The sequence below is a fragment of the Rhinolophus sinicus genome, chromosome 14 (assembly GCF_057876585.1).
Source record: "Rhinolophus sinicus isolate RSI-liver-muscle chromosome 14, RSI-T2T, whole genome shotgun sequence".
Lineage (NCBI taxonomy): Eukaryota > Metazoa > Chordata > Mammalia > Chiroptera > Rhinolophidae > Rhinolophus > Rhinolophus sinicus.
The window spans coordinates 144553354-144567678 of record NC_142514.1 but is presented as its reverse complement, the minus strand read 5'-3'; the positions used below and the strand labels follow the sequence as shown (position 1 = coordinate 144567678).

The 14325-nt window shown below is 36.8% G+C and overlaps 2 protein-coding genes across 3 annotated transcripts in view; one reads left to right on the top strand and one right to left on the bottom strand.

Annotated features, from left to right (window-relative positions):
* Nucleotides 1-667, bottom strand: part of ZNF215 (zinc finger protein 215) — a 114653-nt gene extending 113986 nt beyond the window's left edge. The window contains exon 1 of one of the 2 annotated variants that reach the window (XM_019728013.3): nucleotides 553-667. The gene's annotated coding sequence lies outside the window, so the exon portion shown is untranslated. The remainder of the gene's footprint in view (nucleotides 1-552) is intronic. The other variant, XM_074335924.2, reaches the window with a different exon arrangement.
* A 9946-nt stretch (nucleotides 668-10613) lies between these two features.
* LOC109445583 (olfactory receptor 2D3) lies at nucleotides 10614-11537 on the top strand. The gene has a single exon (XM_019728052.3). The coding sequence runs from the start codon at nucleotides 10614-10616 to the stop codon at nucleotides 11535-11537; it is 924 nt and encodes a 307-aa protein (XP_019583611.3).
* Nucleotides 11538-14325: the final 2788 nt, after the last annotated feature.

Below are 14325 nucleotides of genomic sequence, written 5' to 3'. Positions count from 1 at the left end.
GTTATGCCAGATAAGACGTTGAACTATGCAGACAGCTATTGCAGCTGCATTCAGTCTCCCAACTTCCATAGTTTGTGGTGCTGCCTAAGTCTGGCCTCGTGTCAACTGTCTAGGCTCTGTGATGATGAGGTCTCATCATGCCTTACTTTTGCCATTGAGCCTTGATTCTCTGATCCAGTGAAGAATTTAGGAAAGGATGAGGAAGATAATCTCTTTAATATATCATCTATATGTTATAGAAATGTACACTTGAAACCTATATAATTTTACTAACCAATTCACCCCAATACATTTAATGGAGATAAAAATAAAACATAATCTAAAACAATAAAATAATCTCTTAAAATGTCCTTCCTACTTGGAAGAATGATAAAGGATCACTTGGAAACATAAATGAAAAGTGGTTGCAGCTTGCTTGCCTCAAAACAGTTCTTTTGATATTGTATTATAAATTATATTTATATGTTATATAAATATGTTAAAATATTGAACAGAACCCTCATTTACAATTGCATTATTAATTCACTAATCAATTATCAACAGCGATATTACCTTTCAGTTCTAAACTCTAAACTCCACCGCTGCTTGTCAGACTCATCCCATGCCAACATCATCTACAGCCATCCATAGATCTTGGACTTGTCAATATGCTAGACTTTACAGTTTCCTGTGAGAAAAAAAAAATCAATGACACCTTGAAGCTCTGGTATGGAACCTTGTTTTCTGTAGAGTCCCAAAATACTGCTATAATCAATTTAATTGCACATGGGGGAGCTACTGGCATAAACAATAGTGTGTGCAATCTCATATTGCAGCAAACACCTTTCATATATCACACACTGTTACCCTCCAAAGACAATTGCTGGCTTGAGGGAACTAGGATTGAGAAGCAACCTGCCTACATCAGAACTGTCAGGTCAGACACCCCTGTGACACTAATATACCACAGGTGTTCCCCCCTCAGACATGCTCTCCCCTCTTCTTCAGGTTTGATTTTGCCAGTACCCATTAAGTTCTTTTTGGGGAAAGTGAAAGAGAATGCTGATATAATAAGCAATCCCAGAAAATGGAGCTTGTTCTATAAGATGAAATTGCCCCTTTAGATTTTTCTAACTACTACTAGAACCCTGTTACGGCAGAAGCAGCACTGGAAACCTAACTAGCTTTTCACCAATATTCAGTATGTGTACTTCCCCTCCCTTGGAAGGAAATCCACTGCTGTCTTCTCCCTTATCTTCAACTAAAGGTCTAACTCCAGGTATTAAGTGAATTGACCCAACACTCTATTGTTATGTAGAAACATTACCAATTCTCATCCCTGGCTTCAGGGCCTGTGAGCCACGAAGCAGCTGGGGACCATCATTATCCTGCCCATTTCCCCCAGTGGATCTCCACATCTCCTGGCAGAAGTCCCATGACACACACATATTCCATTACTTTGTGCTTCATTTGCCAGACTTACATATATCCCCTGACTCATCACACACACCTGCCATTGAGCCATTTGTAGGGATTTTGTCATATTAAGATAATGCTGCTAGCCATATCTAAACCTTTTTTTCACAAAATGAGAAGATTATGGGAGCACTTTATCTTTAACTGGGAGTAATTTCAACTTGGAATTCAACTCTCACTTCATGATCCTTTCTTAAGGCATCTACAAAGTGATTATGGGTGAAGGATGGCATGAGCCAGAGAAAATGAGAAGGCCCTGATGAAAGTCAAGCTGACTTCTGGCTGCTCCGGCTTCAGTGTCCATGGCCTGTTCTGGGTAGCCAATGCTTCATTCCATGTGATGATGTCATTGCTGAATTGAATGTATTATGTACAGAATGATTCTTCATGGCAGAAAAAAATGTGTGTAATACTAGATTCACTATGTGTATTGTCTTCAAACTATGTGGGCTAGCATGAATCTATACAAGGAAAAAAAAAACTGGCCCTGCACTAAAAATTATTTGAGAAGCTATGTTTAAATAAATAGCTGCTACTTTCAGACATGCTGCTGCCTTATGACCATTCAAAAGTTCACCTTACCACTTCCTCTTTGCTTGCCATTAAGTAAAAGGGAAGTCATATCACATAATTGGAATGATCTTTGATTTATATAAAAACATTATAACTGACCTCAGTAGGAAAATGGTAGAGTCAACAGGGTAAGAAAGCACAGATACTGACATATATTTCTAAATGAAAACACCAGCCTCAGGCTAGATACCAGGCAATTAATGACTGTGCAGCAGATGCTAGATGAATAATAGTAAGTGAGAAGCTTACAAGCTACTGAAGTCACCACATTCTGGGAACTACCCATGTTTTGTGAAGGAAACAGTTTTTCAGTTTTTAAAGGAAATAAGTTTTCTTTCATTTATGTCACAGGCTGTATGACTGTTACTATGCATTAGTCAACCCAAATGACATTGATTTCAATAGCACAGTTTAAGTTCATTTATTCAATGAATATCTAATTCATTTATTAACTAAATATTTAAGAACTCTTCTACGTGCTGAATATATAGCAATGAATGAAGTTCAAAATTCCTGTCCCCATTTTAACAGGTGTGAGGTTGACATCTCATTGTGGTTTTAATTTGCATTTCCCTAATAGCTACTGAAGTTGAGCATTTTTTCCATATGTCTGTTGGCCATTAGTATGTATTCTTGGGAGAATTGTCTGTTCAGGTCTTCTGCCCATTTTTTAATTGGATTGTTTGTTTTGTTGTTGTTGAGTTGTACAAGTTATTTATACATTTTGGACATTATCCCCTTATCAGAGGCATTGTTTGCCAATATCTTCTCCCATTTGGTTGGCTGCCTCTTTGTTTCGTTGATGGTTTCATTTGCTGTGCAGAATCTTTTTAGTTTGATATAGTCCCATTCATTTATTTTAGCTTTTACTTCCCTTGCCTTTGAGGACAAATTCATAAAATCCCCTTTGAACCCAATGTTCATAAGTTTAGTACCTGTGTTTTCTTCTATGCAGTTTATTGTTTCAGGTCTTACGAGGTTGGACAGTTAAGTTCACGAACTTGTTGTCAAGATGTTGCCAACCTTTTTTAATATCAGAGGGATTATTCACTATGAACTTGAACCAACTGGACAAACAGTTAACCAAGTTTACTATTTGGAAGTGCTGAAAGGGCTGCATGAAAAAGTTAGATGAAAACGACCTGAACTTTTTGCCAACACTTCATGGCTCTTGTATCATGACAATGCAGCAGCTCACACGACACTGTCTGTGAGGGTGTTTTTAGCCAGTAAACAAATAACTGTATTGGAACAGTGATCCACTCACCTGATCTGGCACCCAATAACTTCTTTCTTTACCCTAAGATAAAGGAAATATTGAAAGGCAAACATTTTGATGATATTCAGAACATCAAGGGTAATATGACGACAGCTCTGATGGGCATTCCAGAAAGAGTTCCAAAATTGCTTTGAAGGGTGGACTAGGCAATAACATTGGTGCATAGCTTCCCAAGGGGAGTACTTTGAAGGTAACCATAGTGATATTTAGCAATGAGATATGTAGCACTTTTTCTCGGATGACTTCGTGAACCCTATTGTCTGACCTCATACGCTTAGGTCTTTGATCCATTTTGAGTTAATTTTGGTATACGGTGACAGATAGCAGTATGGTTTCATTCTTTTGCACGTGGCTTTCCAATTTGCCCAGCACCATTTATTGAAGAGGTTTTCTTTTCTCCATTGTATGTTTTTGGCTCCTTTGTCAAAAATTATCTGCCCATATTTATATATGTTTATTTCTGGGTTTTCAATGGCTATCATCAACAAGACAAATAACAACAAGTGTTGGAGAGGCTGTAGAGAAAAAGGAACCCTCATACACTGTTGGTGGGAACATAAGTTGGTACAGCCGTTATGGAAAACATTATGGAGGCTCCTCAAAAAATTAAGAAGAGAAATACCATATGACCCAGTTGTCCCTTTCCTGGGTACCTAGTCAAAAAATCTGAAGACATTTATCTGTAATGATATATGTTCATTGCAGCATTATTTATAGTGGCCAAGACATAGAAACAACCAAAGTGTCCTTCGAGAGATGACTGGGTAAAGAAGATGTGGCCTATATACACAATGGAATACTACTTGGCCATAAGAAAAGATGAAATAGTGCCATCTGCAACAACGTGAATGGATCTTGAGATTATTAAGCTAACTGAACTAAGTCAGACAGAAAAAGTCAAGAACCATATGACTTCACTCATATATGCGGTATAAAACTGAATATAACAAAGGAACAAGACAAACAAACAAAGAAACAAAAACTCATAGACACACACAACAGTGGTTACCAGAGGGTAAGCGGGGAGGACAGATGGTAAAAGAGGGTAAAGGGAGTTAAATATATGGTGATGGAAGAACTGACTCTAGGTGGTAAGCACACAATTTGATATACAGATAACATATTATAGAATTGTACACTTGAAACTTATGTAATTTTACTAACTATTGTCACCCCAATAAATTTAATTTAAAACTAAATATTAAAAAAATTTTATATCCCCATAGAACTTACATTTTAGAAGAGAGTGATAAAAATAAATACACAAATAAGTAAAACACAGAATATGTCTGATGGTAATAAGTGCTATGAGAAAATAAAAACAAGGAAGAGTGGGTTGCACTTTTGAGAAGGTGGCATTTCAGTTAAAAGACATCTTACATCTTAGAGAAATTAATATTTGTGCCGTGACCAGAAGATTAAGAATAGAGAATCAGATAAGCAGAGATTTGAGGGAAGAGGTTTCAGGCAGAGAGAATAGAGCCTAAATGGCTTGGATGCGAATGAGTTTTTTGAGACCAGGACAAAGAAAGATCAGTGATTGGGGGCTGATGAGTGACAGAGAAAGTGGAAATGAATGAGATCATAGAAACAGGCAGAAGCCAGATTGGTAGGACCTCTGCATTATTTTCCTAAGGCTGTCATAACAAATCATCACAAACCTTGTGGCTCAAAACAACAGAAATTCACATTTCCGGAGGCCAAAAGTCTGAAATCAAGGTATCTGCAGACTATGCTCTCTCAGAAGGCTCTGGGAGAGGAGCCTTCCTTACATATTCCAGCTTTTGTGTTCTGGGTGTTCCTTGGCTTGTGGCAGCATAACTCCAATTTCTGCCTCTTTCTTCACAGTGCCTTCTTTCCTCTGTCTCTGTGCCTTCCCCTTTTCTTAAAAGGACACCTGTCATTGGGTTTAGAGTCTACCTTCATCCAGGATGATCTCATCTTGAGACTTCCCTTCATTACATTTTGATATATAGATATACAAATAAGGTGACACTCTGAGGTTTCAAGTAGACACATGTTTTTGGATGACACAATTCAACGCATTACAGCCTTGGAAGTCCTGAAAAGGTGACTATTTTATTTTACGTTCAATAAAAAACCATCTTGATGTTATACTTTTAAAAGGTCACTTTGAGTGTTGTATAGAGAATGAATGGTAGATGCACCAGTGTGGAAGCAAGAAAAACAATCAGTAAGGTTGAGCTCTGTTGCAGTAGCCCAGGGGAGAGATAACGGCCTCAACTAGGGTTTTAGCAGTGGAAAAGCAGAAGAGATGGTAAGATAGGATGTACAAGATGAAAAATGTCATGGCATCTTTAACTGCATCATGTACCTCTTGTTTTGTTTGTTTTTCCCCATTAGCAATGAAAGCATTTTGAGTACAACTACAGACAAGTGTTCTGAAATCCCCTGGCAGTTCTTAGTTTGGGGGCTATCATCCAGACAATGCAGAGTATACTGATGTCAGCTGCCTCTGTGTTGCCATCATCCTTCAAAAAATGTGATTTAAAAAATTCAGACAGAGAACTCAGAGACTCCAGCGGTCCTTAGACTGGTTTGAGAAACAGTAGTGACATCAAATAAGATTCAGGTATTTAATCTGTGATTATAATAAAAAATGCCCCAGGGTATCTGTCATTGTAGAAAGATTTTAAAAAGTTTACAGCACTGATTGCTCCAGAGAATTGCCCTATTTACAGTGGCTCTTAGGACCTGAGGTTTAAAGACTTTCTTCCAGGAAGATCCTTCAAATTTGTTCCTTGGTGAATTTGGGATTTTAATAAAACGGTGCTCCTTGGCTTGGGATTGGATAAGACTCAGCCCAGAGGATGCCCTAACGTTCAAAATCTTTGATAAACTGCAGTGGAGGGTGCCTACTAGGATATGAATTAGCATATGGCAGAAACCACAGCTTCCGTCATCCACTAACTTACCTCTTCATCACTGACCCCACTATCCTGTGTTTGTCACATGCCAGTCCTCCAGGTGAGAGTGGGTAGGATAATTAAGGGGAATTAATTCTTTTAGGGAGTCAGAAATCTTGATTCTGCTCATTGGGGTGGGTTTTGCCTTTCACTCTCCTGCTGGTCTCTTTTCCATTTGACTTCTAAAGAGAATATGCACTCTGCTTTTTTGCTCCTGAGTAATAGCGTCATGAATTCTGTTCTGCAAGTCCTCTGGGGAGGATTAAGTTATTGATCAGAATACTAGAGTGACTGCAAGGGCTGTGGACATGTACTGCCTCTCCTTTTGTTCTAAACGCTAATCTTCCAGATTGTCCTCTGCCCCTTGCTGTCTCAATGCTCTCCTTTCAGGGAGTCCTTCTTTACTCCTGGTAGCCACTTGTGTTTGGACACTGGGAGTAGGCAGGATCAGGATGAACCCGGAACCTTCTGCCCCAGGGGACACAAGCAGGATATTCATGAGGTCAGACATCCCTGGTTGGCCACACAAAGCTGTGTGAGTGCGTGTGCAGCCATATACAGATACTGGTATCTTGTTCTCCCTGTCACACTGAATTCACCCTTCATTTGGATGCAGCTGACAGTTCACTCATCCTCTGTAACCTGGTGATCAATCCTGAGATTTTCCAAGCCAAGATCTTCCCAATCCCAGGTCAAAGTTCAGTATCTCAATAGCCAACATAGTTTCTTCTTACCTACGTTTCTATTGAGAAAGTGAATGCATTGGTGTGCTAACGTGTTTCTGTGAAGTGTCAGCATGAGTCTATTTATTCAACTTACTTTAAAAACCCCCCATATATAAAAATACATATATGTCATATATGTATATGACATATAGATAACAGAATTAAGTGTTATACGTTTTACTACCTTGAAGAAGCAATTTAGTTAGTACAGGGAGACAAATATTTAAAAGACAGCGTACTCCTATTACATTTGGTGTTGACATCGACTTTTGCTAGCAACAGTTTCAGTCCCAAAGGACGAATAAAGAGCAACAGAATGCAAAGGGTAAAAATAATGAGAATAAGCATCTTCTTCAATCAAACACAGCAGCCAGGTGTTAGAATGCATTGTCCTTAACAACTGTTTTCCTAATCTTGCAGTTACTTCTAGATCATGATCCCATTATTATAATGGGATATTATATAATACTATAAGCTAGCCTAGTTACTGTCCTAAATTCTTTAAATGGTTTACATTTTACTTAATCTCTATAAAAACATTGTAAGATATGTATTATTTATATTTTATAGATGAGGAAAATTAGGCACAGAAAATCTAACTAATTTGCTGTTAGTCGAACATCAACTAGAAAAGGCAGGATTCAAGCCCTTCGGTTTAGCTGCAGAGTCCCAACTTCCAATCAGTGAGCTATATACTGTCTCCTTACAAATGAGGGCAGCCCATGATCAGTGGAATCTCACTGCAGGAAAAATGCCTGAAGAAATACCACAAATACACATGTATACACAAATACACACACCCATTCACACTCCATTTAAAAAATTAAAATGATATATCACACATAGAGTCTGATGGCTTGCTTTTTACTTAATAACCTATTGCAGTCATCTTGCTAAGTCACAAACTTGGATGCAATATCCTTTTAAATTATATCTAAGAGGCAAATATGATATCCCATTTGTTGTTTTAATGTGAATGTTTTTGCTCCATGTTTATTGCTCAGTTTTACTTTTTTTCTGTGAATTGGATGTTTAAATCCTTTACCCATTTTGTTTTGGAATGGATTATGTATTTTGCTATTTATTTTTAAGAGGTTTTCTATATTAGGAATAAAACTTTTTCTGCTAAATTTTTTGCAAATATTTTCTCAGATTTATCTCACTTTTTAAATTTTGTTTATAGTGCCATACACTACATAGAAGTCTGATTTTTTAATTGTCAAGTTTGTTAGCATTTTCCTTTATGATTTTTTATGTGCATGTTTAAGAAAGCTTTTATTATCCAAAGATTGAATAATAGACAGGTTGATAGAGATGATCGGTAGATTGATAGATGATAGATAGATGATAGACTACCTAATTTCATAGAAAACTTAAATGTTTTTTAAAATTAAATCATTCACTTGGGATCAATTATTGCTTATACTTAAATGTATGTATAAATATGCTTAAATATAAACCTAAGTGAATATATGTATGAATATATACAGGTATACATATGGTCTAAGTAAACAAGCAATTGTGTCATACTTTTTAAAAGTAATATACTTAAGATGCCACCATTGTCATATATTAAATTTTCATACTAGGATCTCTTTCAGCTCTATAATATACTTATTGGCCAACTGTTTTATGCCTGCTCAGTATACACTGTGTCAATAAGGCAGGGAAAATTTACTATATATTTTATATCTGATAGGATATATTTCCTCTATTCCCTCAATTTTCTTTGCCACATCTCACTTTCTATCATAAAGTTACTCATCCAGATAAAATTTAGAATAAACTTATTAAATTCCCTTACAAAAATCCTATGGGGACTTGGTCATAATTTCAGTGAATTTATGGATTAATTCAGATGAAATGAATATCTTTATAAAACTACATTGTTCTATTCATAAAATCAGTGTGTGTATTCATTTACTCAGATACTCAGACATCATGTTTCACAGTTTTCTTCAAATAGGCCTTGAATGTTTTTAAGTGTATATTTTAAGTGTAACTATTGCAAACGACTTTTTTCACTAACGTCTCTACTTGGTTATTTTTGATATATATATATGGTGCCAAAAAAAGTATACACATTTTAAGAAAGAACTACTAAAATTGTAATACTCAATATATGCCGATAACAAAAGATAAATACAAGTCACATTTGACTTCTGCAATTACAAGAGGTGCTCAAAGTGGTTACCATCAGTGTCTGATTACGGTGAACTACTGCTTGAGCAACGTTGACCAAAATGAACACTTGCATACGTTTTTATTTTCTTAGCACTCACGATATATATACACACATATATATATACATATATATATACACATACACACATACACACATACACACACACACACACACACACACACATACATATATATCAAGAATGATCAATTAACGACATCTTGTAACAGCTCACATTTCTTACCAGTTATGGGCTTGAACTGGCTCTTAAGTTTTTTTTAAAGATTTACAATCAAATTATCTTCAAATAATCTTTATCACACTCTCATTATTTGTGCCTTTAATTCTTTTTATTGTTGTTTGGGCAAAGCTCCCCAAAATGTTTTAAAAATATCTGTTAAAATATGCCTGTTATTTTTGTGCCTGCAGAGAGCTCTGCCATAGTGGATTAGCTCTAAAACCCTTAAAATAGAGAAGGTCTGTGAGCTGGTCTTCAGGAAGCGCATATGGGGGATAGGCAGATATAATTGGGTGAAAGTTTAACCTCCTCTATATCCAGTTTTTGAGTAGGAAAGAAAGAATTGCAGGACAGAGAATAAGTGAAGAAGGCTTAGAGGAATCAGTTTGAAATTTTCTGCGTCTTTGTTTCATCACCTGTACACTGAGGAAAATAATAGCTACCTCATATGGACTCAAAGAGGATTTAAAATAAAAACGTAATATAAAGAAACCATTAATAATGACTGGCACCAGGAGAGTACCCAGTACATGATAATTAGCATTATTATTATTGTCCAAGTGCCTGCACAAAGAGAGATAAGTGTGAAAGACAGATAAGGGCATATTTAAGGGATGCTACTGAATGCAACGACCAATGAAGCAGCTATGTTTATTGATGTTCCTCAGCAGTCTCTTCACATTGAAAACAAATGACAGGAGAATTTGTTTAAGAACCAGGGTCACAGACTACTACATCTTCCTTTAAATTCCTGTTCCTTGATCAGAATGTTTCTTTAGGATTATTTTGTAAATATGATGAAACAAATCAGCTTTCATAAATGTTATCAGGCAGTCTGTAGCATAAAAATCTAACTGGTTCAAACCAACATTAAACTGTTTGCTTCTTAAACCTATAAGGAAGGATGCACTCTGAGCAGCACTATAGTTTTCTCAGGATTACATAGTCCCGCGCAGATTTGGTCACGGAACATATTAAGGATGATTTCTGCACATCTGGTGCTACTAAACGATTCAAGAAGAGAGAAAATCAGAAACGTCTCTTAATTGTCAGAACTACTAAGCAAAAAGAGAACTCTGTCTTCTGACATAGAGAAGCTGTTAAGAGACGAAAATCAATAACCCAGTTTTGGATACTGATTAATAAAATATCTAAGTTACTCAGATTGTTTTTTATAACTGACCAATATATATTTCTTTTCTTGGTGCTGACCTATAAACAGTTATAAATATTCATGGGAAAAGAAAACCAAACCTATGTGACTGTATTTGTCTTCCTGGGCCTTTCACAGGATCCACAGACACAAGTCCTGCTCTTCTTCCTTTTTCTGATCATCTACCTACTGACTGTGCTGGGAAACCTGCTTATCATTGTGCTCATTCACAGAGACTCCAGGCTCCACACACCAATGTACTTTTTCCTTAGAAATTTGTCCTTTGCTGATCTCTGTTTTTCTACTACCACAGTCCCCCAGGTGCTAGTTCACTTCCTGGTAAAGAGGAAAACAATTTCCTTTGCTGGATGTTCAACACAGATAGTTGTTTTACTTCTGGTTGGCTGTACAGAGTGTGCACTGCTGGCAGTGATGTCCTATGACCGCTACGTGGCTGTCTGCAAGCCCCTGCGCTATTCCACTATCATGACACATTGGGTATGTGTCCAGCTGGCCATAGGGTCCTGGGCTAGTGGAGCATTTGTGTCTCTTGTCGACACCACATTCACGCTGCATCTGCCCTATCGAGGGAACAATATCATTAACCACTTTTTTTGTGAGCCTCCTGCACTCCTGAAGCTGGCTTCAGCAGACACCTACAGCACAGAAATGGCCATCTTTGTAATGGGTGTGGTCATCCTCTTGGCTCCTGTCTCCCTGATCCTGGTCTCCTACTGGAATATTGTCTCTACTGTGATTCAGATACAGTCTGGGGAGGGGAGGCTCAAGACTTTCTCCACCTGTGGCTCTCATCTCATTGTTGTTGTCCTCTTCTATGGCTCAGCAATATTTGCCTACATGAGGCCAAACTCCAAGGTAATGAATGAAAGGGATAAAATGATCTCGGTGTTCTACTCAGCAGTGACGCCCATGCTGAACCCCATCATTTATAGTCTGAGGAACAAGGATGTCAAAGCGGCTTTCAGGAGAGTGACTGCAAAATAGTCTTCTTGAAAGTAGGAATCTATGATTATGATGACAATTTTAGGAATGTGGAGAGAAGTGATTTTCTTGTGAACTTTTCCCCTTTTCATACCATTCCTCCATTTTTTTCTTTCTTCTCCTATTTTCCAATATCTCTCCTCAGATAAATTCGGCAAATTACCTATTCAAACCAAGGCACTTTTGATAGACACAGGAAAGAAATATAGAAATGGAAGGAAAGGGGAAAAAAGAAGGAAGGGGAGGAAGGAAGGGAGGGAGAGAGAAAGGAAGGAAAGAAAGAAGGAAGGAAATAAAAGGCAGGTAAGGAAACAGTCACTAATCTCTGAGCCTATATAAGCTAATAAGGAAATTAAAACAACTAGATATACAGCTATATATCAAAAACAAACAAAGTAAATAAATAAAACTCTCACAAATATGGTAATGCATTGCTGGCAAAGGGAATAATTTCCTTAATTTTTGCATGTGCTCATCAAACATATTTTGAATGCTTATTATATGTCCCAGGTACATTTCTAGAAACTGGAGATATAGAAATAAAAAGTAAAGTCTTCATGACATTATATTTCTAACATGGCATTAAATTCTAAATTTAACAATCTGAAATTTAAAAGAAAGCACATTTAAGGAATAACAAATGGTACAAATTTTTCTGAGTATATAAAACACTGGGAGAATAGTGAAATATCAGGCTTAAAAGTAAAACAAAGAGTCTAGATTAAGAAATGTCTTAAATTCATTTTTAAAGAATTTGCCCAGCATGTAATTCTGAAAATGGTGAAGATTAGGAATTTATGGGACAGTGATGGAAAATGAGGATAAAGTTAAGAAAAGGAGGGATGGGACAAGTTATGCCTTGGTAAAGCATTTATGATGTAGACCACAGTTTTGCATATCATGACTTGAAATGATTCCTGAGTTGCTTTTTTGAAAATATTTTTTAGTAAAGGATGGAGTAGGGCAGTTGACCTCAGGAATCTACATTTGTAACAAGTTCCAGGTGATTCTTAAGCACATTAAAAATTGTATATTGCTTTTTAGGCAATGGAGTGGCTTTTATATAAACAAATGGTGCAATTATTTTATAATGTCCAACTCCTTCAGTTGACTGTGAATTCCATGGCAGTAAAGACTGTGACTGTTTTGTTGATCTTTATATTATTACTTGTAGTAAAGTACCCAGCCATGGCTGTTGCTCAAGAAATATCATTTTGAATAAGTGAATAAAGCTAGAGTTTAGGAGAGCGATATGAGCTGGCGAAATAGATTTAGAAGTTTACTGCAAATAAATGCAACTGAAATTTGACACAACTAAGGATGTATGCCAAAAGTTTTAGCCAGAAAACCAAGTGCATGCATTGCAATCTTGAAGGAGTTCTATTAAAATGCAAGTTCCTGGTCCTACTGTAGATCGTAAGAGTGACAAAGATCGAGGCAATACATATGTTTTGTGAAAAAACATTCCAAGATAATTCGGAAACACAATCCTTGATGAGAGGTGATGTTGAAGACAATGGGAAAGAATCCAAGACACAACCTTGGAGTTACCAGCATTTCAAGATGGATGAAGAGTAGCCAATCAAGCCTGGAGCAGCAAGAATCAGAGAAACAGGAGACGCTGAATACAGGTGTGTCAGAAGTGTTGAAAGGAGAAGACTTCCAGGAAAGATTTCTCAAATGTCTCAGAGTTTTACATATTAATAAAGGCTACTGAATTTGTCAATTCAGTCATTACTGACCTTTGCAAAGATGATTACAGCGGATTAGTGAAATAACAGTTACAGACTTTTAGAAAGCATACAGAATGCATTTTTTTCTTTTTTTAATTAAAATTTATTGGAGTGGCAATGCTTGGTAAAATTACATAGGTTTCAAGTGTACAGTTCTGCACTACATCAGTGTGATATATAAATAATGCATTCCTAAGGAGTTGATTTATAAGTTGAAAGCTGAAGGATGAAAGCGCTAACCAGATAAATGTACGTACCGGTGGAAGTAAGAGGCAAGCAGAGAATAAGAGGGGATGAGTACATAGATTTTTCTTTTTATTAAGAGAGGGTTTCCTCACCCCTAACATAATAAATATTCTCCTATGTTATCTTCTAGCTCTAGTTGTAGTTTTCCTTTATGTAAGGTAATACGTGTTGCTCTAACATAGAGATCAGCAAACTTTTTCTCTAAAGGGTCAGATAATAAATAATTTAGGTGTTGTAGGCCATACTGTCCCCATCACAGCTACTCAACTCTGTCATTGTAGTGGAAAAACACTCATAGACAATACAAAAATGAATGTGTCCCAATAAAACTTTATTTGTAAAAAGCATGGCCCCAGGGACATGTTTACCGACTTCTACTCTAACAGATAAATCCCAACTCTCAGTGGTTTAACAGGTAGAAGTTAATTTTTCACTTACATAAATTCTAGTTGAAGGATAGAGGGGCAGGCATATAGACCCAAGCTGACAGAAGCTCTGTTATTTGGAGCTTTCAAGGTCATCCTGCATGTCAACATCCAGAAAGATGAAGATAAAAGGATTGTTCACTGGTAGGTTTTATGGCTTAGAAGGAGTACACATCACATCTGCTCACATTCCATTTACAGAAACTAAATCATACGGCCCCACATAAATGCTGGGAAACAAGAGGGACATGAACCTGGAGTGGGCAGCTTGACATAGGACTTTGCTTTTAACCATTAGATATTTAAAATATCTGGAATTTATTTTAGGAGAATTTATATATGTGAGTTAGTATGGTACTTTTCCCCCTAAATGTTTAGCCATTTTTT